We start from the raw sequence: 22,878 nt of genomic DNA on the forward strand, positions 1-22,878 counted from the left end.
TTAATTGTCCAGGCATGCCCAAAAAGCACGAGCCATTGAAACCCTCTAGATTTACATCCAACCCTGTCGTACTATCCACCACCAAAATTTTTAACCAATTTCGTTGCCATTATAAGCTTACATCAGCTTCAGTTCTGGGTCCCATTCATAGTAACCATTTATTCCCCCCCTCTACACTTGACTCAACCTTTCGACAGTGGGGTTTGAATGGTCTTATGTGCATTAAGGATTTATACACTAACATATTTGATAGTTTCGACAACCTACACAAAAAACATGGCCTCCCACATAATCATTTCTTTAAATATCTTCAGGTCCGCCATTTTGTCATGAAAAAATGTCCTTCTTTTCCTGATCTCCCTCCTGTCACAATGTTAGGACTAATCTCTGCAGTATATTCTCAATTGATGTATTTAGGAGATCAAAACCTGAACAAAGTTAAAGCTAGGTGGGAGGATGACCTTGGTATGGATCTGTCTGAGGGATGCTGGACAGAAGCGCTGAAAAAAGTCCACTCCTCGTCATCATGTGCTAGATTGGGGCTCATACAATTTAAAGTTTTACACAGGGTTCATTTAAGCAAAGCCAGGCTTGCTAACATATATCCAGGGACGGACGCTGGCTGTGACAGGTGCTCGTTCTCTCCAGCCAATCTAGCTCATGCATTCTGGTCTTGCCCCAAACTTGTTAACTACTGGGCAGTGATTTTTAAAACCATCAGTGAAGTCCTTGGGATGACAGTGAGACCTTGCCCGCTTGTAGCTGTATTTGGTGTAACAGATAAAACCTTGGGTTTAAATACAACCCAGTCTGATATCATTACATTTACATCACTTTTGGCCCGTAGTAGTATCTTGCTGGTCTGGAAATCTACCACTCCTCCATCTGCCGCTGCTTGGCTGGAAGACGTCATGTTTTTTTTAAGGCTAGAAAAGATTAAATTCACATTTTCTGTGAATTTTTTTTATTTGAAATGGGAACCCTTTTTATTATACTTTGAGGGTCTAAAGGAACTACCTATTGACTGAGGGCACTTGACAGTATGTGGGGATCCGCCTTTATTCTGTTTTGTTACTTTATTATTGTTAAAAAGTGCATTTGTTTTGTGATATATTTGGATTGTGAAAAAATAAGCTGTTAAGGGGTGTTTAGGGAGGGTGGGTTAGGGTTATTTTGTTTATATTATTATTATTATTATTTATAAAAAACAAAACGGAGGAAAATGTAATGCCATACGTCAGATGTACTGTGATTTTATTTTTCCCTCCAATAAAAAACTATTAATAATTTTTTTTTAAAAAGCACGAGTAATCAACCCAACAAATTACTATCCTATATGTCTGCAAAGAACATCAGTGACAAAATTAATACATGCTCCAAACAAGTATGTATAATTCCAGTAGTGAGAATTAGCCCCCTGACATTGTCCAACCGTGAGAATTAGCTCCTGGACACAGTTAATGAGCTAAAGTGGGCTTCAGTTGGACAAGCTGAAAGCAGTTGCAGTAGAGTGGGCTTAAAATAGGCCAGACAGTTAAGGGCCTGTCCCACTTGCATGTGATTGCATGCGTCTGGCATGACCAAACGTGGTCGCTTGAGGCGTACAGGCTGCGCGGGGCCGGTCCCACTTCGAAGTGCGGTGGTGTATGGAGTTGTGCAGGGCTGGTCCTGACATCGTGAGGGGCTCCGAAAATCCCGCACTGTCCGAAAATTCTGCGCGCCAACGGCCTGTCGGCCCGCAGGCACATTGCGGGCATACGCAGCATCTTGACGGCGTACTCAGCGTCTTGATGTCGTACGCAGCGTCTTGACGGCGTATGTCTAGCACGTGGCGTTGCGTGATGATGTCACCGCCCGGTGTGCCGTTGCGTAATGACGTCACCGCCCGATGCCGTGCGACGTCCAAATACAGTTGGTCCGCCTCCTGCCCAGCTGATTGGTGAGTATAACGTAAATTACGTCACGTGCGAATTTAGCACGTACTTACCGCGAGCTTAGCGCGAACTCCGCTTCCGTTTGGTCACGCCAAACGCATGCAGTCGCATGCAAGTGGGACAGGCCCTTTACTGAGGCCCCACAGTTAACGAGCTGAGTTGAGTTTCAGTTGGACAAGCTGAAAGCAGTTAGCATCCTTCATTGACTGCTCCTTAGAGAGTGCATAAAAGGAAGTTAGCTACGTGGGGTAATTCTATAGAGAGTAAATATAATGCTCTGGTGTGAGAGGGTTTGGTGTGGGTGATGGTGGAATAAGTGACTTTATTTCCCCCTTTCCTTGTTCTAGTGCAGTAAAGATGGCAGTTGTATGTACCTACAGTATGTAGGAAGTCAAGGAGACTTCTAGTGTCCTTGAGGACTACACATTGGGAAGATGTGCCCAGCCACAGCTCATTACAGACTACATTAGAGAGCTGGACCAGCAACAGCTGTCATTATAGGGCGGCAAAGTTGTGCAGCTGTAGAGTTACTGCCTTACAGCCGCTGAGACATGGGTTTTCTCTGAGATCTTAGGTTTCCTCCCACACTCCAAGCCATGAGTGGAAATCCCGGGGGGGACATGGGGAACCCCCCATGTTTTGGGAGGTGGTTGGATCACCTCAGGAGAGTGAAACTGAAGAAATCATAGATAGGAATCACAATGGCCATGCATAGGTTATAGGCATAAAGTAGATGGCTGACCACCAGGAAAGGGAGTAAATAGTAGGTATGTTACAAAACCTACCCGAATCGTCGATGAGAATCTGCCCCCAGGCCGTGTGTGTGATTTTGGCGCTGTTTAGAGGGGGCGGGTTTAAAACACGATTTTTACTAGGCTGTTGCAATCGAAAATGTTCAGCCTAGTAAATCATTAACGGAAAATCGCTGAAAGACCCCGTCGCAAAAGGTATTATTAGTTTTTATGGCCTTGTATAATAGTTATAGTAGTTTAAAAATCACTCTCTCAACCCGCGACCTCTCGCAGCCCTAGGGTTTTATAAAGCAAACAATTAATGGTATGTACCTTATTTTTACATTAAAAGGGGCTTCTTAAGAACCCTGTATATAAAGTTTTCTATAGCGAATAGTTCATTTTGGGCTCTTTATATCCCGCAGTGTTTTTCTGGGAATTTGAGGGCACAAATCCAGCGCAATGTGAACGTTCGAAACCAGCGCGTTCACAGGAACCCACTAGAAAACAGATTTAAATTGACTTTAATTTACAACAATTGAACACTAAATTCCTTCCATTTGGCCTATAAATTGATGTAAATGAGATTTAAAAATCATGTTTTATTGTGAATTATTTGTGAATATTATTTGGACACTTAGGCTATTTAAAAATGTTAATCATTTATTAAGAAATGGATAGATGTTTAGATCTAGTAATTGAAGTTTGAAATTAGCTACAATTGGGTAACTAACTAATTATATGCTTTAATTGCAGGTCCTCCAAGTAAGATTATTTTATATTTGTTTCAGAATGGCTCAATCTATGATAACTGAAACTTTCATTCAGTTCTCTTAATTTTTAAGAAGGTTATGGGCTTTTGACTGTCCTCGATCACAGCTTTTTTGATATGTCCATAGAAAATCAATAGGGAACAAGATGCTAATTTCCGGGTATGAAAATGGCCATAACTTTTTTATTACTTGAGATATGAAAGTGAATTAGGTGTCAAATTAAACTTATTGTTATGCTTTATCTGATGGGATAAATTGCAGACTTGATTTTTTAAATCTCAAAATTTTGTAACATTGCTATAAAAAGTGTACTGTAGTCTCCTTATTCCTCTTATCAACACGTATGCCCCTTGTTTATCGGTGATCCATAACAATACACACATGGTGAAATCAATTTTTATTCCATTAAGCAAATAGGAACATTCAAACAGCCAGCTGCTCGCGTCTGGCTCCTCTGGCTTGTGAGGAAGAGAAAGAGACAGAGAGCGTCTTTGTGTGGTACACTAATACCATGTGATGGGTGACATGCACATATGTGTGGTGAAGGTTATAAATGGCATGAATTAATAAGGGTTAATCTACATCCTCTTAAAAAATAAAGCATATGTATATTTGTTAGGGCATACTGTAATACACCCGTATAAGGTGCGGCATTTATTATTTTACTACATATGAGAGCACATAAAACTAAACGGGTCATGCACAGTTCAGGTATAGCCAGTAAATTTTCCAATTAGTGGGTTTGGTTTGCAGACACGACCTGCACGTGTATGATAATAACCTCCAGCAGACACCTCATCCTTCGCTGGGGAAGCAAGTCCCTTATCGGGCAAACACGGAGGAGAAGACACCGGTGGAGATGGGGCCACCGTGGAAGGCAGGGAAGGTGCTGGCACCAGCAGAGGAATTGCTGAAGTGGCATTCGCAGAGCGTGAGGGAAGACTGCCGGGCTGGTCCGGGTAAGGAAGTGAAGGTGCCTGTTCATTAACCGGGTGGAGGTGTTGGCGTGTTCGTTGATAGATGCCGTTGCCAATACTGACCAGGTACGAGCGTGGCTCTGCAGTGGATCCCAGAATGACACCGAGACGGTCGTAACCTCGGCGTGACCGCAAACAGCCAACCTGTCCCGTGTTGAGCAGTTGAAGTGGAGAGCTAGTTTTATCGTGGTATTTTCTTGTATGTTGCGGTGGCATTGGAGCTGGGATTAGATAATTGACAGTGCATGAAGTTGTGGTTCTAGTCTTTGCTTGGTCATAGGCAGAGTGGAGCGGGTTCACCGTGACATGCCGTTCAGCTGCAGATCCTAGAAGAGGGTTGCGGACGATGTTCTGTAGGTTGTGTAAGTCAAGATAATCATCAGAGCCGGCCCTGTATGAGTGTTCCATTAGTTGTTTTGCACTTTTTACCGTGTGCTCTGCCAGGCCGTTAGACTGTGGGTACTCGGGGCTCCTGGTAATGTGGTGAAAGTCCCAGAGCTGACTGGAGAACTGAGGTCCATTATCTGAGAGTAGCTTTAGGGGTGCTCCGTGGTCAGAGAAGTGGCGAGTTAGTTTCTGAATTACCACGGGTGAGGTTGGGCTACTGAGCAGGTCGATTTCAAGCCATCCTGAGTAGGAATTGACTAAAACCAGGTGTTGTTGTCCATGCCACTCGATGATGTCGGCTGCTACTGTGGACCAGGGAAGTCCAGTGTGGGACAAGTGGTTGTTTCTGTTAGTGCAGGGTCAAGCTATTACAGATCGGGCAAGCAGAATGTAGCTAGTCATGTCTGGCCAGAACAGCATGCCTTTCGCATGTTGAAGGGTTATTTCTGCAGCGGGATGGCCGCCATGGACAATGTCGAAGTACTTGCTGTGAAGATACGTCGGGATGACTGCCTTATTTCCTTTCATTATCACGCCGTCCTGAATGACCAGTTCATCACGGACTGGGAAAAATGGGCGGACAGCTTGTGGCAGGTGGTGCTATTTATCTGGCCAGCGGATGACAATGGCCAGTGATTGTAGCGTTTCATCTGCAGCTGTTTGTGACACTATTGGAGACAATCATAACAGTATACTCCTTGTGCTCATCATCGGACAGGTGTTTTTCGCTGGTTGGGCGAGGTGCCCTTGAGAGGGCGTCAGCTAAGTGCATGTCCTTACCGCGTTTGTAGGTTAGTCTGATGTCATATCTCTGTAGTTCCATCATCATGCGTTGTAAGCATGCTGGTGCCGTGTGGATCGGTTTACCGAGAATACTGACCAGTGGCTGGTGATCTGTTTCGACAGTGATCGGGTTGCCAAAGATAATGTCCTTGAATTTCTTGCAGGCAATGGTTACTGCGAGTAGCTCCTTTTTGATTTGAGCGTAGCGCTATTCAGTGTCGGTCATGGTATGGGAGGCAGAGGCAACTGGTCTGGAGCCGTTTCCGTCGTCATGTAGGCAAGCATTGCCCAGTCCATACTGGGAGGCATCACAGGTGAGAGTGACAGGTAACTTGGCATCAAAGTATGCGAGGGTTGGAACGCAAGATATTAGTTGTTTGAGGGTTTCAAATGCCCTCTGCTCGTGTTGGTGCCAGGACCAGTGTGTATCCTTGTGGGTCAGTTCTCGCTGCGGGGCTGACAGCTTGCTGAAGTTTGGGATGAATTTCCCTGATAGTTTAACATGCTTAAGAATTGTTGTAGAGCAGTCACGTCTGTGGGTGCTGGCATTCGTGGATTCGTATCCCATTTCTGACACCATGTTTATCAGCGATCCATAACAATACAGACATAGTGAAATCAATCTTTATTCCATTAAGCAAACAGGAACATTCAACAGGAACATTCGCATCTGGCTCCGCTGGCTTGTGAGCAAGAGAGAGAGAGAGAGACTTTGTGTAGTACCGTAATACCATGTGAAGGGTGGCATGCACATATGTCAGGGCTCTCACTTAACTTTTTTTCCTTGGACTCAATGCTGCGCCATGGAGCAGCACTAAGGCGCAGCATTAAGCTCCTCTCCCGCAAAAATCGCAAAAAAAACGTTTTAAAGTCAGTACCGATTTTTTTTAAAACTCATCGGAGCTGCTTGGTGTCGTGTAAAGGTGACATCATCAGAAGGTGATGTGAAAATCGGGGAGCTTAACGGTAAAAATCGGGTTTTAAATGAGCAAATAAAAAAGCTCAAGGGCACCTAAGAAGAACACCATAAGTCTTCAGCTCGAGAAAGTATTGGATACTCTGCAAACGACAGAAGAAGGCTCAGAAGAAGAAGAATCTTACAGCCAAGGGTCTCTGCTTGAAATGGCTACAAAGGAAGACAAGAAGGAGAAGGAGGTAAAGCAAATGCTTTTAGATATGACTGCTACAATCAATATTATACTGGATAAGATGCAGTGTATGGAGTCTCATATGGAGAGTAATAAGCAGAGAATGGAGACTACTATGGAGAGAATTTCTCAAAAAATTGATAATACTTGCAGTGAGTTAAAAGAACTGAAGAAGCAATATAAGGAATTTGATTTAAAAAAAAACTAAAGTCAGAGTGTGTTAGAATCGAAAATGACTGACAAGAAATTTAAAGATGTGAAGGATGATATCGGAAAACTGGATGAAATAATGGAAGAAATGTAGAATGAGATAAAAAATAGATGGTCACAGAAATAAGGAGTTTGTAAAAATCACAGAAATCTGAAGAGGAAAAACTTGGAAGAATGACTGACAAATGTCTGGACTCAGAGGCAAGATCTCGAAGACAAAATCTGAGGATTTTTGGAGTGGAAGAAGGACGAGAGGGAAATGAATCTCAAGCATGTACTTTCGTTACTGATTTACTTCAAGATGTTTTTGAACTGTCGGAAGAACCAAGAATAGACGTCGCTCACCGAGTTGGACGTGTTGCAAGAGGGACAAATTATTCAAGACAAATAATTGTGAAATTCCGTGATATCTCTTCAGTGGAATTTATATTGAGAAAGATTACCCATGGGAAGAATCTGACATACCGTGGGGATAATATTCAAATTTTCAGTGATTCCGTGATTCCGTCAGGAGAATGAAAGTGTTCACACCGGCAAGACACACTATGAAGGATGTCCCCGAAGTTAGATATGGGGTAGTTTTTCCTGGCAGAATGAAGGTATCTTATAACGGCACTGAACGCTCATTTACAGATCCTGAAAAAGCTTTTATTATGCAGAGGATATCGTAAAGAAAACATCGGGGGAAGCTGTCGACAAGGAAGAAGATTGAACTTTTTAATTCTTATGAGTTTTAAACTGGCTTAAATGGCGGAACTTTCCAGACAATTACAAAGCTTATCTCTCTGGAATGTGTTTTTGAGAGTGCTGGCCATATTTCACCTTGAACGAAAAGCTCAAACCCCTTGGTACCTGCTTGTATGCTGTTGGTACTTGCTTGTATGGTAGTTAAAGAATGGGATATTATGTAAGAATCCTGGGTGGATATATATGGTAAAGTTTAGATTAGATTAAGATTAGATAAATTGGAAAGACATATATGCTTATATAACTGTGTATATGTTGTGTTTTATATTTGGTTTTTTACTTCTTATGTCTTTTCCTGATTTCTTTCGGCTTTCACTGGTGCTGGTTTGATAAATTCATATAAGAAAAGACAAAATATGAAACGGTCTGTAACTTTTTATGAGGCTCTACCAAGGGGGAGGAGCTCAATGTATAACAATATCAACGGAAGTCTATAATTTTTTTGCCATCATGGATGGCTATTCGTCTTTAAGATATCTTTTCTTAGATACCTTAATAGCACTTTTTTTTTAAAGCACAATCAAGACTTTTATTTGTTTATTTTTTTTGTAATTAATTGTATATCACGTTTTTCTTTCTTTGTTTAAGGCACTTTATAAGAAGGAGATGCAATATAAATCTAATAAATTGGGATGACCACCCAACTCCCAGAAATCTGAGGTATTTGGTTGCACCGTATGATTCAGGAATACTATCTTGATTTACAATGCAAGACGATAGACAAATAAAGAATGGAGGAATTACATTCTCTAGTTGGAATATAAGGGGTGCCAACAAACCAATTAAGAGGGGTAAAATTTTTGCCCAACTAAAATCTTTGAAAAGCGACATAATGTTTTTGCAGGAAACGCACATGAAACAACAAACACAAATGAGATTAAAGGCGAAGTGGATAGGTCAAACATTATACTCCTCATTTACTTCTAAATCTAGAGGTACGGCTATTCTTATTCGAAAAGGTATACCTTTTAAATTAAAGAATACTATATCAGATAAAGAGGGAATGTATATTATAGTTTCGGGAGAAATTTATGCAACCCCACTAACTATGATAAATATTTACGCTCCGAATTTTGACAACCCCCAATTTTTTGATAAAATTATAGATACAATATCAGAGTTTAATTACCAAAATGTGATAATAGGGGGGGACTTTAACTGTGTTTTAGATTCATATCTAGATAAATCAGCAAAACAAAGGAGGAGTAATTTGGAGTAAAGTCCACTAGGGGCGCTGCACTGGCAGCAGCCTCTACCTACAGCCTGTATGTAATTTCTATCTTTTTTATTATTTTTAGTTAGTCTAAAGTCTGTTTTAGGGGGAAACTTTTACTGTTCTATGTGGGGGAGGGGGGCAGGGTAAGGGGGAAACAGTCTCCAAGTCTCTTCCTGGCGGGGACGCGACTATTTCTCCGAGTCGCGCCCTCGCCCCCCCACCTCGCGGCCTACCAGCTGGATCGGAGCGGCCTTTCCTGCCGGGGACCGGGAACTGGACCAGGACTGCTACAGCGGCGGCGCAGCGCTGGAGTCACCACGGAGCGGGCGATGCCTCACTGGGTCGCCGTTTGGACCTCCGGAGCGTTGGGCCGTTGCTCCAACATCGTGAAGCTCTGGTGCGGAGAGCTTCCAACGCGGGCGGCGCTGAACGGCATCGTGGAGTCCTGGGGCGCCTTGTAGACGGTCTCCAGCAGCAGTCTCCACCCGGTGCGGCCTACGGACCTTGGAAGCCACCGACTCCGGTAGGAGGGCGCCGACTGTGGTGTCCACGCCGCTGAGGACGTCCCGCAGCCCCGACGACGAACTGGTTTCATCCCGGCGAGCGGTCCTGGTCATCGGGCCGCCCATAGCGGCAACTGCGGAGGGCTTGGGGAGACCCTGACCACGGGGAACAGTGGAGGAAAGAGACTGACTTTGGTGCCTTCCTACACAGTGGGAAACTTTGATTCTGCTGTGTGGGGATGTTTTGTGTTAAATTCTATAGTGTGTTGAGTCCTGTTTATTTTTTGATTGTATGGCTGTATGGGAATTCATTTCACTGTGCCATCTGGCACATGTGACAATTAAAATCTATCTATCTATCTATTTAAAATCTAAGACTAGTGAACTTCTAAATACATATATAAAAAATACTAATATAATAAATGTATGGAGATCTGCTAATCCAGTTGGAAGGGAATACTCGTTTTACTCTTCGGTACATAAAACGTATTCAAGAATTGATTATTTTTTAGTGGATATGAAATTAATGCCATATACAATCAATCCAACATACCACAGTAGTATTTAAGAAGGAACTGCAGATGCTGGAGAATCGAAGGTTACATAAAAAAGCTGGAGAAACTCAGCGGGTGCAGCAGCATCTATGGAGCGAAGGAAATAGGCAACGTTTCGGGCCGAAACCCTTCTTCAGACCTCCACTTGTTTATTATGGGAAACTTTTAAGGCATTTATTAGAGGAATTATAATTTCATATCAAAGTTTTCAAAATAAAAAGAATAAGACAGAACAAATGTTGTTAGAACAAGAAATCAGACAGTTAGAGTTAGAAAATGCTAAATATTCCATGACAGATAAACACAATAAGATAATATTACTGAAATTTAAACTTAATCGAATTTTATCGGCAAGAGTAATAAGACTATTCCAAATTACAAAACAGTAACATTTTGAGTTTGGTGACAATCCACATAAGCTTTTAGCTCACCAATTGAAAAAACAAGAAAAGGAAAATACTATAACTAAAATTAAATCAGAGAAAGGTGAATTACTAATACTACCTAAAGATATTAATAATAGATTTGCTCAATTTTAACAACATTTATACACGTCTAAAATTAAAATAGAAGATAACAACATTTAAAACAATTTAGATAACTAATCTTTCAAAACTGGACCTTTTGAAACAAGAGGAACTTGGAGCTCAAATTACAATCAAAGAAATAGGTGAAACAATAAAATTGTTGAAAAATGGTAAGACACCGGGGACCAGTTGGTTTTAGTAATGAATTTTATAAAAAATTCCATGAGATAACGACCCCTTATTTATTTAATTTATACTCGCACGCTTTTAAAGAAAACAAACTACCTGAAACACTAGCAAAATCAACTATTACGCTTATTCCAAAAAAAGATAAAGATTTAGAAGATCTGGGCTCATACAGAGCTATATCACTTTTAAATAATGACCAGAAAATCTTAGCAAAGACTTTAGCAAAAAGATTAAGCAAATATATTAGTAAATTGATAAACCCTGATCAAACGGGGTTTATACCCAAAAGATACTAATTTAATAATTTGAGACGCCTGTTCAATATAATGTACTCACATAAAGTAGAGGAAGAAGATATATGAATTATTTCTTTGGACGCAGAGAAAGCATTTAATCGGGTAGAGTGGCAATACTTATATAAAGTACTGCAACATTTTAATATGGGAGAGAATTTTATAACATGGGTAAAATTATTGTATGATGCCAATGGCAAGAATTTTAACTAACAACATGTTATCTCAAAAATGTCAACTATCAAGGGGTAATAGGCAGGCATGTGCGTTATCACCCCTGCTATTTGCCCTTATGATAGAACCTCTGGCTGAAAGTATAAGAATTCATCTGAATATTCAGGGCTATGATACTAGGGACTCAAAGAATAAAGTGTCATTATATGCAGACAATATACTTTAATATATTACAAAGTCACAAATGAGCATACCAAATTTATTAAATTTAATAGAGGAATTCTGGACTTCTGGATATAGAATAAACTGGAATAAAAGTGAAATCATGACATTAAAACCTCAAGAACCTACACACTTACTGAAGTTCCCCTTTAAAATCGCAACAGAAAAATTTAAATACTTGGGTATTCAGATTACTAGAAAATATGAAGCATTATTCAACGCTAATTTTATACCTTTATTAAATAAACTTAATACGCTGATTAAATTTTGGAAAACACTTCCTTTATCATTATTAGGTAGAATAAATGCAATAAAAATTATCTTCCTACCACAATTACTATACCTATTTCAGTCTATACCAGTATATATACCAAAAAACGTTTTTTTAAAATTAGATCCTAATATTACTAATTTTATTTGAGACTATAGATCACATAGAATTACAAAAAGAACACTTATGTAAACCAAAAGAGGTTGGGGCACTTCCACTTCCGAATTTTATGTATTATTACTGGGCAGTGCATATTAAGAATATAATTTATTGGTTGAATAGTTGTACCCAACAGACAGAATGAATAAAAATGGAGAAAGAGAATTATCATCCTTGTAATATAGGAACGATCCTCTTCTCCCCGAAAAAACTGAACAACACAATATATAATAAAAACCCAATTATATATGGTACAATGAGAATTTGGAAACAACTAAAATCTATTATTATATAAAACTCTGTGCCTGCCGCCGTCCGTCCGTCCGGCTGCCTTTTTGCCTTTTGATTCGTTCCATCGTGTGATGTCACAATGCCCAATGCTCGCAGATGTCCAATCGGAATGGATCATTTACATATGCTTTTGCACCAGCCCCAGCCCCAGCCCTTGGTGAACGTTTCATCGTGTGATGTCACAATGCCCAATGCCCAAATACATTCTTGCCATAGAGGGAGTACAGAGAAGGTTCACCAGACTGATTCCTGGGATGTCAGGACTTTCATATGAAGAAAGACTGGATAGACTCGGTTTGCACTCGCTAGAATTTAGAAGATTGAGGGGTGATCTTATAGAATCTTATGTTTCTATGTTTCCCTCTCCTCACCCCTCTCCCTCTCCCACCCATCCCTCTCTCCCCCCCCCCCCTCACTCACTCTCTACCCCCCCCCCCCCTCTCCCCCGCCCCCTTCCCCCTACCCCCCTCTGTCCCTCTTCCACCACTCCCTCTACCCCTCCCTCCCCCCACTCTTCCACTTCTCTCCCCCCCCCCTTCTCCCTCCACTCTCCCTCCCCACTCTTTCCCCCTCTCTCCCCCCACCCCTCTCCCCCTCCCTCCTCCCCCCCCCTCCCCATCCCTCCCCTCCCACACATCTCTCTCTCCCCATCCCCCTCTCTCACCCCCTACCCCCGCTCTCCTTTCCCTCCCAAATCTGTCCCGTTTCCTCTCCCCTCCCTCCCCTCTTCTCACCCTCCCTCCCCCCACCTGTGTGTTTGGGGGGTGCTTAATGTGAGTATGATGCCGCAGCCCCCCTCCCCCACAAACGCCGTTGGGGAAACAGAGACCCAACGGGTCTGCACTTGGTCTAGTTATCTTTAAAATTAAGTCATTTATCATTGTTAATGCCAATAGCGAATAACCCTTTATTTAAATCATCTCTTATTGATAAAATATATAACCAATGGGAAAGTCTCGGAATTAGAAGGATCGGGGATGTGTACGAAATGGGAAACCTACTACCATTCCAACAATTACAATTAAAATTTAAACTGAAAAACAACCAATATTTTAAATATCTTCAGATTTGCGATTTCATGAAAAAATATATACAAGGATATCAAAAAATAACATACAAGCAAAAATAATTATTGGAAGAAGCAATGAATGTTAAAGCTGACTCACAAAAATTAATATCATATTTATATAATAGTATTCTAAATATAGACCTACCATCGACAGAGGTACTTAGAGAAGAGTGGGAACGGGAATTAATGATAAAAATTACGAAGGTTACATGGGAAAAGTACTTGATATATATTCACAAATGTTCGATTAATGTAAGACATAATCTAATTCAATTTAAAATTTTACATAGATTATATTATTCAAAAACAAGATTGAACAAATTTTATCCAAATATATCCCCCATTTGTGATAAATGTCTATCCCAAAAGGCAACTATAACACACTCCTTTGTTTCCTGCATAAAACTTTATAGAGTTTGGAGTGATATTTTCGAAATATTTACAAAATTATTCTAGATAAGAATGGAACCTAATACTGAAATGATTACATTTGGAGTAATGGAAGATGGGAATAAATTGAGCACATCTCAAAATTTATTTTTTAACTATGGTTTCATAATAGCAAAAAAATTAATACTTAAATTTTGAAAAAATACATCAATACCAACGCTTAAAATGTGGATTGCAAGTATGTTGGACACCGCACATCTTGAGGAAATGCAATTCCTCCTAATGGATAAATCAGACCAATTCATAACGAGTTGGTCTCCATTTGTCATCTTTTTGGAATCATATGGTGCAACACAATTGTAAAAGCTAACTGTTTCAGGACTGGACGAGGGATGGTCAAGATTATAAACAATGATCTCCTTACCTTTTATGTCTTATTCTCTTTTTTCTATTTTCTTTTCCTCAACTTTCTTCACTCACTCGTCTTTTTTCTTTTTCTTCACACACTATATATCTCACGCCTTTCTATCCTTTACTATCTAATTTATTTTTCTTATTCTCATTTTTTTTATTATAACAACAAAAATATGAAGTTGTACATAAAATGTATTATGAAAATATATATTAGGCACTTTGGTGCCATATGATTGTACTTACTTCTAATAAAATAAAATATTTAAAAACATTTTTTAAAAATGTCCTTGTTGCCAGCCGGGCAACCTTGGCAGCTTTTTGGTTGCCAAATGACAGTTTAGATGGTCATTTTAGACGGTTTGCATGACACGTGCGGTAATGTGCTCGGACGAAGTGCGTAGTTACTAGTCGTAATTAGGCTCAATGAAGCATTCACATATTATTTCTGCTTCAAATAAAGTCAGAAACAAAACATATTCACCAATCAAGACATGATATATACCACAATGACATGCAGCAAAATTATAATACAGTATCTCAACTATTTTTACACATTGCAGTCTATCTCGCCATTGGGAACACCTCCTTGCTAACCATTTTAACCCCTACCCATTCCCATACTGAACTTTCTGTCCTGGGTCTCCCCAATTGCCAGCGTGAGACCACATACAAACTGGTGGAACAGCAGATCATATTCTGCTTGGCTGTGAATGGTGTGAACATTGAATTCTCCCATTTTAGGTAACCTGTACAAAAGGCCCTTACCCCACTGAGTCCTAGTGTACCTTCCCCCTTTCCTCCCCTCCTTTTTCACCGACATTTCTTCCCCATGCTGCTCAATTCGCACCTTGTCAGTCCTCAGACTTCACAATGCTCATCTCTCTAATCCTTTTCTCTCACAACACGCGTGTTCATCTGTCCTCTGTCCAACCATCTGCCTATTGCCCTCCCCTTGCCCGTGTTTACCTATGACCTGCCATGTTCCGAAGTAGTCAACAACATAATTGTCATGATATTGCCTTTATCAATATCTTGGGTGTTACCATGACTAAACCTTCGCAAGACCGGATACCAAAATGGGGTTATAAGGTTTATTTGAGACCAGGTTTTCTCTGAATCACTCTCCTCCTGAATCCCTAAACCCAATCCCATCTATAATTTGTTATCAAGGTATGTCTGAACTTCCCTGAAAGTTTGTTGCTTCAATAGCACTTGCAATCATTATCTAGCACCAAGAAATCCATTGGATTAGTTTCCCACCACCAACTGACATATTCACTCTTTCTGCCATCAGCACATTCTCATTTCATTGTAACCCATGTCAAACATGCCTTACAGGAATTCATCAGGATTTTATTTAATCTCTACTAAGTATGAGGGTGCATGGAAATGTAAGCTAAACTTAAAAAAATCTTTCATTTTCTTTATCACTGTGAAATTCTGATAGTATTGAATAAAATTGACTGACTTGGATCATGGGGATGCCTTTGCCACATGAACTACAGTGATTCAGAAAGATGGTTAACCATCAATTTTTCATCATTGTGAAGGGCCCCATCTGAAACTTCCCTTATCCATGTTCTCCAAGGACGCCTGACCCACTGAGTTACTCCAGCACTTTGTGTTCCACTGTGAGCTTTTCATAAGCATTAGTTGTTGGCCTTGTCAATGACAGTGATTTTATTTTTTTAATAATTATTTTGTATTCTGTGAATTGTGCTTCTGTGAATTGTGCCAAATCTCTAATATTAACTCCCAGTAAAGACTGTTGACTTTGCTTGCATGATTGCATTTTTTTTTTTTAATTTAGATCCTCTTGGAATTCTCTTCATTTGCCATAAAAGAATTTGCAGCTTGCCTTGGTGATCATGTAGCAGTTTACGATGGTGCAAATAAGCTTGCAAAAATCCTTGTAAGACCAGCTTGTGGTGCAGAAAATCCAGCAGCTCTGTCATCACGTAATGAGTTACTTATTACATTCAGCTCGACCAGGCGATTACCAGCACGTGGTTTCAGTGCTAATTATAAATTTGGTAATATTCTTAAAGTGCATATATTTGTGTTTTCAATTCAAATTATAGTTGTGTATCTTTATTTATAGATGGTAATCTTATTTTATACTATATTCTTTCTTCTAGTTGTGTGTGGGTTTATGATAAAAAGCAGAAAAGGAACTATTACCAGAACATCTACCCGCTTCAGGGACACGCACTGTTTTTGGGTCCTGCTCACCAGAATAAATCGCCAGGTCTGAACCTAACTTACTGAAACATTTGATTTCAAAGAGCTCTTTTGCTAGGTATGGCCATGGAGTAGGGTTATTTTACTTTGGAACAGATTTTACAGGGAACTGTTTCCAACAAATTGATTTTCCATACACAGTGACAGCAGTATACATTTCACTTGTTGATCCAAAAGATAATTAATAAAGCCACAAATTAACAAAGAAATGGGTAAATTCTGTGGATTAATCAGCATTCTCAATTTTAACTGCCTACTTACCTGATTTTTTAAAAAAATAGACAAATTTGATGCTTTCTGACAAATGGAACGTATCTCCCTCTCAGAAAATTATAATTATTTTAAACATGTTCAATTCCTGTAAATTATTTGTTTTCATGATGGGATTGGACCTGAACATGTGCACTATGTCAGTAAGCACTGTCGAAAAAATTAATACTATGGCAGTAACACACAGATGTCCAGACAGGAAAAACGTATGACACAAGGTTTGTGCAATCAATTGTCGTTCATTTCTTCCTCCGTACAGCTCCTAACTCCTGTCATGGGCATTGCCCGACCTTATAAACCGCCCGGGGAGCCCCGTGACATACACCTCACACCACCGTGACACCTAACTCCTCCCTCGAGAGCCAAGGGTTTGTACTATGCATGGCTCACCACCAGGTGCAGCCACGTGGACAGGAAACCGAATTAGGTGGCCAGACCTCGTAAATACATCCCCACGCACAAGGGAACTGTGCAGTTTGGGAAAATCCGTGGAAACCCGGGACGGCGGACGCCCCCTGACGGCGAGGTTGAGCCACCTGTACTGGCTCTCTCAGGTCCATATGGGCCGACTTCAGTCGCGCTACAGACACAGTTTCTTGCAGACCACCCATGTCCAAAACAAACGTCGTGCTGCAGCACGTAAAATGGACCCTCATATGGGCGCTGTAAGGATGACCTGTGGGCGTTGCAGCGTAGAAAGACGTACAAACTGTCCGCGAGTGCTGGTGGCACATGACGAGAGGTCGGGATGGGAGACAGGGCGCTGACCCTCTCCCACGTCACACCAGCACAGATGACGGCGGGATCCCGGGACCCATCAGCGGCCGGTATAAATCCCACGGGGATGGTGAGTGGAGGGCCATAAACCAACTCCGCCGAGGATGATAACAAATCGTCTTCAGGGCTGTCCGAATTCCCAGTAGGACAAACGGCAACTCGTCCATCCATTCTGGGGCACGTGAGGTGAGCCTTGAAGGCGCCTTTGAGATGGCGGTGGAACCGCTCCACTAACTCATTCGACTGGATATGGTATGCTGTCAAATGCTGGAGCTGAGTCCCCAGCAGGCGGCCGATTGCAGACCACAGTTCGGATGTGAACTGGGCACCCTGGTCAGAGGTGATATCCAGTGGCACCCTGAAGCGCGCAATCCAATTGGCCACAGGTGCGTGAGCACATGATTGGTCAGAAGTGTCCATGAGCGGGATGGCCTCCGGCCACCGCGTTAAACGGTCCACCACCGTCAGCAGGTGTGAAACACCCTGGGACAGATGCAGCGACCCCACGATGTCCATGTGCACGTGGTCGAAGCGCCAGCGAGGCACTGCAAACTCCTGAATGGGTGACCGGACGTGACGATGCAGCTTGGAAGTTTGGCACAGAATACACGTCCGGGCCCAGCGACCGACTTGCTTCCGCAGCCCGTGCCACATGAATCTTGCAGCCACCATGGGCTCGGATAGATAGGTGGGCCAATCCATGGATGACGCCAAAAATACCACGGCGCCAGGCCGCCGGATCAATAGGCCATGACTGTCCAGTGGACACGTCGCAGGGCACGGTACCACGCGAGGGACCCAACGGCATGTCCTCGAGTACCAAATCTGAGATCGCGGTACGATATGCCGGCATCTCCTTGTCCACTAGCTGCGACGCAGCCAAGGCTGAGTAGTCTACTCTGGAGGCCATGTCGAGAATGGCAGTGATGGCCGGGTGGGACAACGTGTCCGCAACCAGGTTACATTTACCGGCAATGTGCCGGATGTCGGTGCTGAACTCTGAGATAGACATCAGCTGACGCTGCTGACGGGCGGACAATGGATCCAAGACCTTGGGGAAAGCAAAGGTGTAAGACAAGCAGCTCCCAGCTGAATGCGCTATAAGTATAGTATATCTTTATTGTCATTTTCCTGAGTACTCACATACCCAGAGGAAACAAAAAAACGTTGCTCAACCAGTGTCCATTCAGTGTGCAGTAAAAAATAAATAGAAATAAAAATACATATATCATGAACAAATTAAACACTCTACTCTCTGCTAAATAACGTTGCTCCACTGCGTTCAGCTGGCAGCAGAAAAAGGCAAGAGGCCGCCCGTGACCATTGGACGACTGCTCCAACACACCACCGACCGCAGAGTTAGAGGCATCGATGGTAAGAGCTGTGGGGTCGTCGGCCCGCTGATGCACAAGCATCGTCTCCCGAACCAAGGCTTCCTTCATCACTTCGAACACCATCACGGCGACTTCGTGCACACTGTACCTCCCGATGCATTCCAGTCAACAACTGGAAGAGCGGCAGTATTATTCTAGCCGCCGCCGGCATGAACCAATGGTAGAAAGTAACCATGCCCACAAATTCCTGGAGGCCCCTCACTGTGGAAGGCTGCAAGAAATGGCGAATTGCCTCGACCCTGTCCAGCAGAGGCACTGCACCGTGCTACATCACCCGGTGGCCCAGAAAGTCGATGGCACAGAGGCTGATCTGGCATTTGCCAGAGTTGATGACCAGGCCAAGGTCAGTGAGGCACTGGCACAACAAACGAAGGTGTGCGCAGTGCTCCTGCTGCAAGCGGCTCACCACGAGGAAGTCATCCTGAGAGGTATATAAGAAGTCGAGCCCATGACCCACTGTGTCCATTAGGAGCTGGAAGGGGGCGCGGTGTTCTTAAGGCCAAAAGGCATCCACAGAAACTCGAACAACCCGAACGGTGTGAGTATGGCTATCTTAGGGACATCCTCCAGCCGCACGGGGATTTGGTTGTATCCCCGGACCAAGTCTATCTATGAGAAGAACTTAGCCATGGCCAGATGGGCTGAGAAGTCCTCGATGTGGGGGATGAGGCAACGATCAGCGATAGAGGCCTTGTTAAGGTGGCGGAAGTCACCACGAGTAATTTAGCTCCCGGATTGGCACCATGTGCAGTGGGGAGGCCCATGGGCTGTGGGAGCGTCGTACAATGCCCATGGCCTCCATGCTCCGAAACTCAGCCTTTGCAATCAGGAGCCTGTCAGGCCAGCCTGCGGGCATGGAGCGGTGATCTCAAAGTAAGAATATGGTGCAACACACCATGTTTCGGGCCTGTCAAGTCGAACTTCGGGGTCACGATGTCTGGGAATTCAGGCAGTATTTGGGCATAGATATTGTCCAACGCCGCCATCGGGTTGCGGGTTGGCACGGCGGATGCAGTGGGATGCAAGGAGATCGTTTCCAGAGTGGACGAGGCATTGCCCCCTTATGTCCACTAGGAGCGATTGTACCCACAGGAAATCTGCGCCCAGCAACCGCTGGGCCACATCCACAATTGTGAAAGGCCAGGAGAAGTGGCACGCTCTAAGGATGAGGGGAACGGTGTGGACGCTATACGTGCGGACGGGATTGCCATTCGCGGCAGTCAACGAGGGCTCCCGCTTACCAGCATGCGTCCATTCTGGACGGGGGCAAAACGTTGAATTCCGCTTCCGTGTCCACCAGGAATCGGAGCCCTGAGCGCCGGGCCCAGTCATAAAGTCGATGGGTTGGTGGCCACTCATGAGCGTAAGCATCTCGCTCATGAGGGCAGATGGCTTCCGGTAGCTGAGCCCGCCCATGTTCAGGATCCGCGCCGCTCTCTCCAGGTGGCTGACCCCGACAGTCCAGAGCAGCAGCTCCTTGAGGTCTTCATACTTGTTCACCAGCGGCGGATTGTCCAGGTATGGCACTACACGACTGGTCGTTTCCTGGTCGAGCGCACTCACCACATGGTGCTAACGGGTCTCCTCGACTGTTACCCTGCGGATGTGGAACTGTGACTCGGCCTGTCGGAACCATACCTGCGGCTGCGAGGTCCAGAAGGTAAGTAATTTCAGGGAAAAAGCTGAAACATTAAGGCGAAAAGGCGAAACACTAAGGGGCAGAAAACGCTAGTGGGAGTTGTGTACAGGCCACCTAACAGTAGTAGTGGAGTTGGGGATGGCATCAAACAGGAAATTATAAATGCGTGCAACAAAGGTAAAACAGTTATAATGGGTGACTTCAATCTACATATAGATTGGGTGAATCAAATTGGCAAGGGTGCTGAGGAAGAGGATTTCTTGGATGTATGCAGGATAGTTTTCTAAACCAACATGTAGAGGAACCAATGAGAGAGCAGGCTATTCTAGACTGGGTATTGAGTAATGAGGAAGGGTTAGTTAGCAGTCTTGTGCGTGGCCCCTTGGGCAAGAGTGACCATAATATGGTTGAGTTCTTTATTAGGATGGAGAGTGACATCGTTAATTCAGAAACAAGGGTCCTGAACTTAAAGAAAGGTAACTTTGAGGGTATGAGACGTGAATTGGCCAAGATAGACTGGCAATTGATTCTTAATGTGTTGACGGTGGATATGCAATGGAAGGCATTTAAAGACTGCATGGATGAACTACAACAGTTGTTCATCCCAGTTTGGCAAAAAAATAAATCAGGGAAGGTAGTGCATCCGTGGATAACAAGGGAAATCAGGGATAGTATCAAAACAAAAGATGAAGCGTACAGATTAGCCAGAAAAAGCAGCCTACCAGAGGACTGGGAGAAATTCAGAGACCAGCAGAGGAGGACAAAGGGCTTTATTAGGAAAGGGGAAAATAGATTATGAAAGAAAACTGGCAGGGAACATAAAAACTGACTGCAAAAGCTTTTATAGATATGTGAAGAGAAAAAGATTAGTTAAAACAAATGTAGGTCCCTTGCAGTCAGAAACGGGTGAATTGATCATAGGGAACAAGGATATGGCAGACCAATTGAATAACTACTTTGGTTCTGTCTTCACTAAGGAAGACATAAAAAATCTGCCGGAAGTAGCAGGGGACCGGGGGTCAAATGAGATGGAGGAACTGAGTGAAATCCAGGTTAGCCGGGAAGTGGCGTTAGGTAAATTGAATGGATTAAAGGCCGATAAAACCCCAGGGCCAGATAGGATGCATCCCAGAGTACTTAAGGAAGTAGCCCCAGAAATAGTGGATGCATTAGTGATAATTTTTCAAAAATCTTTAGATTCTGGAGTAGTTCCTGAGGATTGGAGGGTAGCTAATGTAACACCACTTTTTAAAAAGGGAGGGAGAGAGAAAACAGGGAATTACAGACCAGTTAGTTTAACGTCGGTAGTGGGGAAACTGCTAGAATCAGTTATTAAAGATGGGATAGCAGCACATTTGGAAAGTGGTGAAATCATTGGACAAAGTCAGCATGCATTTATGAAGGGTAAATCATGTCTGACGAATTTTATAGAATGTAACCAGTAGAGTGGATAAGGGAGAACCAGTGGATGTGTTATATCTGGACTTTCAGAAGGCTTTCGACAAGGTCCCACATAAGAGATTAGTATACAAACTTAAAGCACACGGTATTGGGGGTTCAGTACTGATGTGGATAGAGAACTGGTTGGCAGACAGGAAGCAAAGAGTAGGAGTAAACGGGTCCTTTTCACAATGGCAGGCAGTGACTAGTGGGGTACCGTAAGGCTCAGTTCTGGGAACCCAGCTATTTACGATATATATTAATGATTTGGACGAGGGAATTGAATGCAACATCTCCAAGTTTGCGGATGACACGAAGCTGGGGGGCAGTGTTAGCTGTGAGGAGGATGCTAGGAGGCTGCTAGATGACTTGGATAGGCTGGGTGAGTGGGCAAATGTTTGACAGATGCAGTATAATGTGGATAAATGTGAGGTTATCCACTTTGGTGGCAAAAACAGGAAAGTAGATTATTATCTGAATGGTGGCCGATTAGGAAAGGGGGAGATGCAACGAGACCTGGGTGTCATGGTACACTAGTCATTAAAAGTAGGCATTCAGGTGCAGCAGGCAGTGAAGAAGGCAAAAGGATTTGAGTATAGGAGCAGGGAGGTTCTACTGCAGTTGTACAGGGTCTTGGTGAGACCACACCTGGAGTATTGCGCACAGTTTTGGTCTCCTAATCTGAGGGAAGACATTCTTGCCATAGAGGGAGTACAGAGAAAATTCACCAGACTGATTCCTGGGATGTCAGGACTTTCATATGAAGAAAGACTGGATAGACTCGGTTTGTACTCGCTAGAATTTAGAAGATTGAGGGGGGATCTTATAGAAACTTACAAAATTCTTAAGGGGTTGGACAGGCTTGATGCAGGAAGATTGTTCCCGATGTTGGGGAGGTCCAGAACAAGGGGTCACAGTTTAAGGATAAGGGGGAAATCTTTTAGGACCGAGATGAGGAAAACCTTTTTCACACAGAGAGTGGTGAATCTCTGGAATTCTCTGCCGCAGAAGGTAGTTGAGGCCAGTTCATTGGCTATATTTAAGAGGGAGTTAGATGTGGCCCTTGTGGCTAAAGGGATCAGGGGGTATGGAGAGATGGCAGGAACAGGATACTGAGTTGGATGATCAGCCATGATCATATTGAAAGGCGGTGCA

General features: G+C 43.1%; 2 protein-coding genes across 2 annotated transcripts in view; one reads left to right on the plus strand and one right to left on the minus strand.

Annotated features, from left to right (window-relative positions):
• Positions 1-16,248, plus strand: part of LOC129706008 (low choriolytic enzyme-like) — a 101,581-nt gene extending 85,333 nt beyond the window's left edge. Inside the window, exons 13-14 of the mRNA XM_055649979.1 lie at positions 15,773-15,995; positions 16,101-16,248. Of these exons, the coding sequence (XP_055505954.1) occupies positions 15,773-15,995; positions 16,101-16,216 (339 nt within the window). The 3' untranslated portion in view covers positions 16,217-16,248. The remainder of the gene's footprint in view (positions 1-15,772; positions 15,996-16,100) is intronic.
• A 648-nt stretch (positions 16,249-16,896) lies between these two features.
• Positions 16,897-17,766, minus strand: LOC129705893 (uncharacterized). The gene has a single exon (XM_055649787.1). The coding sequence runs from the start codon at positions 17,764-17,766 to the stop codon at positions 16,897-16,899; it is 870 nt and encodes a 289-aa protein (XP_055505762.1).
• Positions 17,767-22,878: the final 5,112 nt, after the last annotated feature.

This window comes from Leucoraja erinacea, chromosome 18 (genome assembly GCF_028641065.1).
Source record: "Leucoraja erinacea ecotype New England chromosome 18, Leri_hhj_1, whole genome shotgun sequence".
Lineage (NCBI taxonomy): Eukaryota > Metazoa > Chordata > Chondrichthyes > Rajiformes > Rajidae > Leucoraja > Leucoraja erinaceus.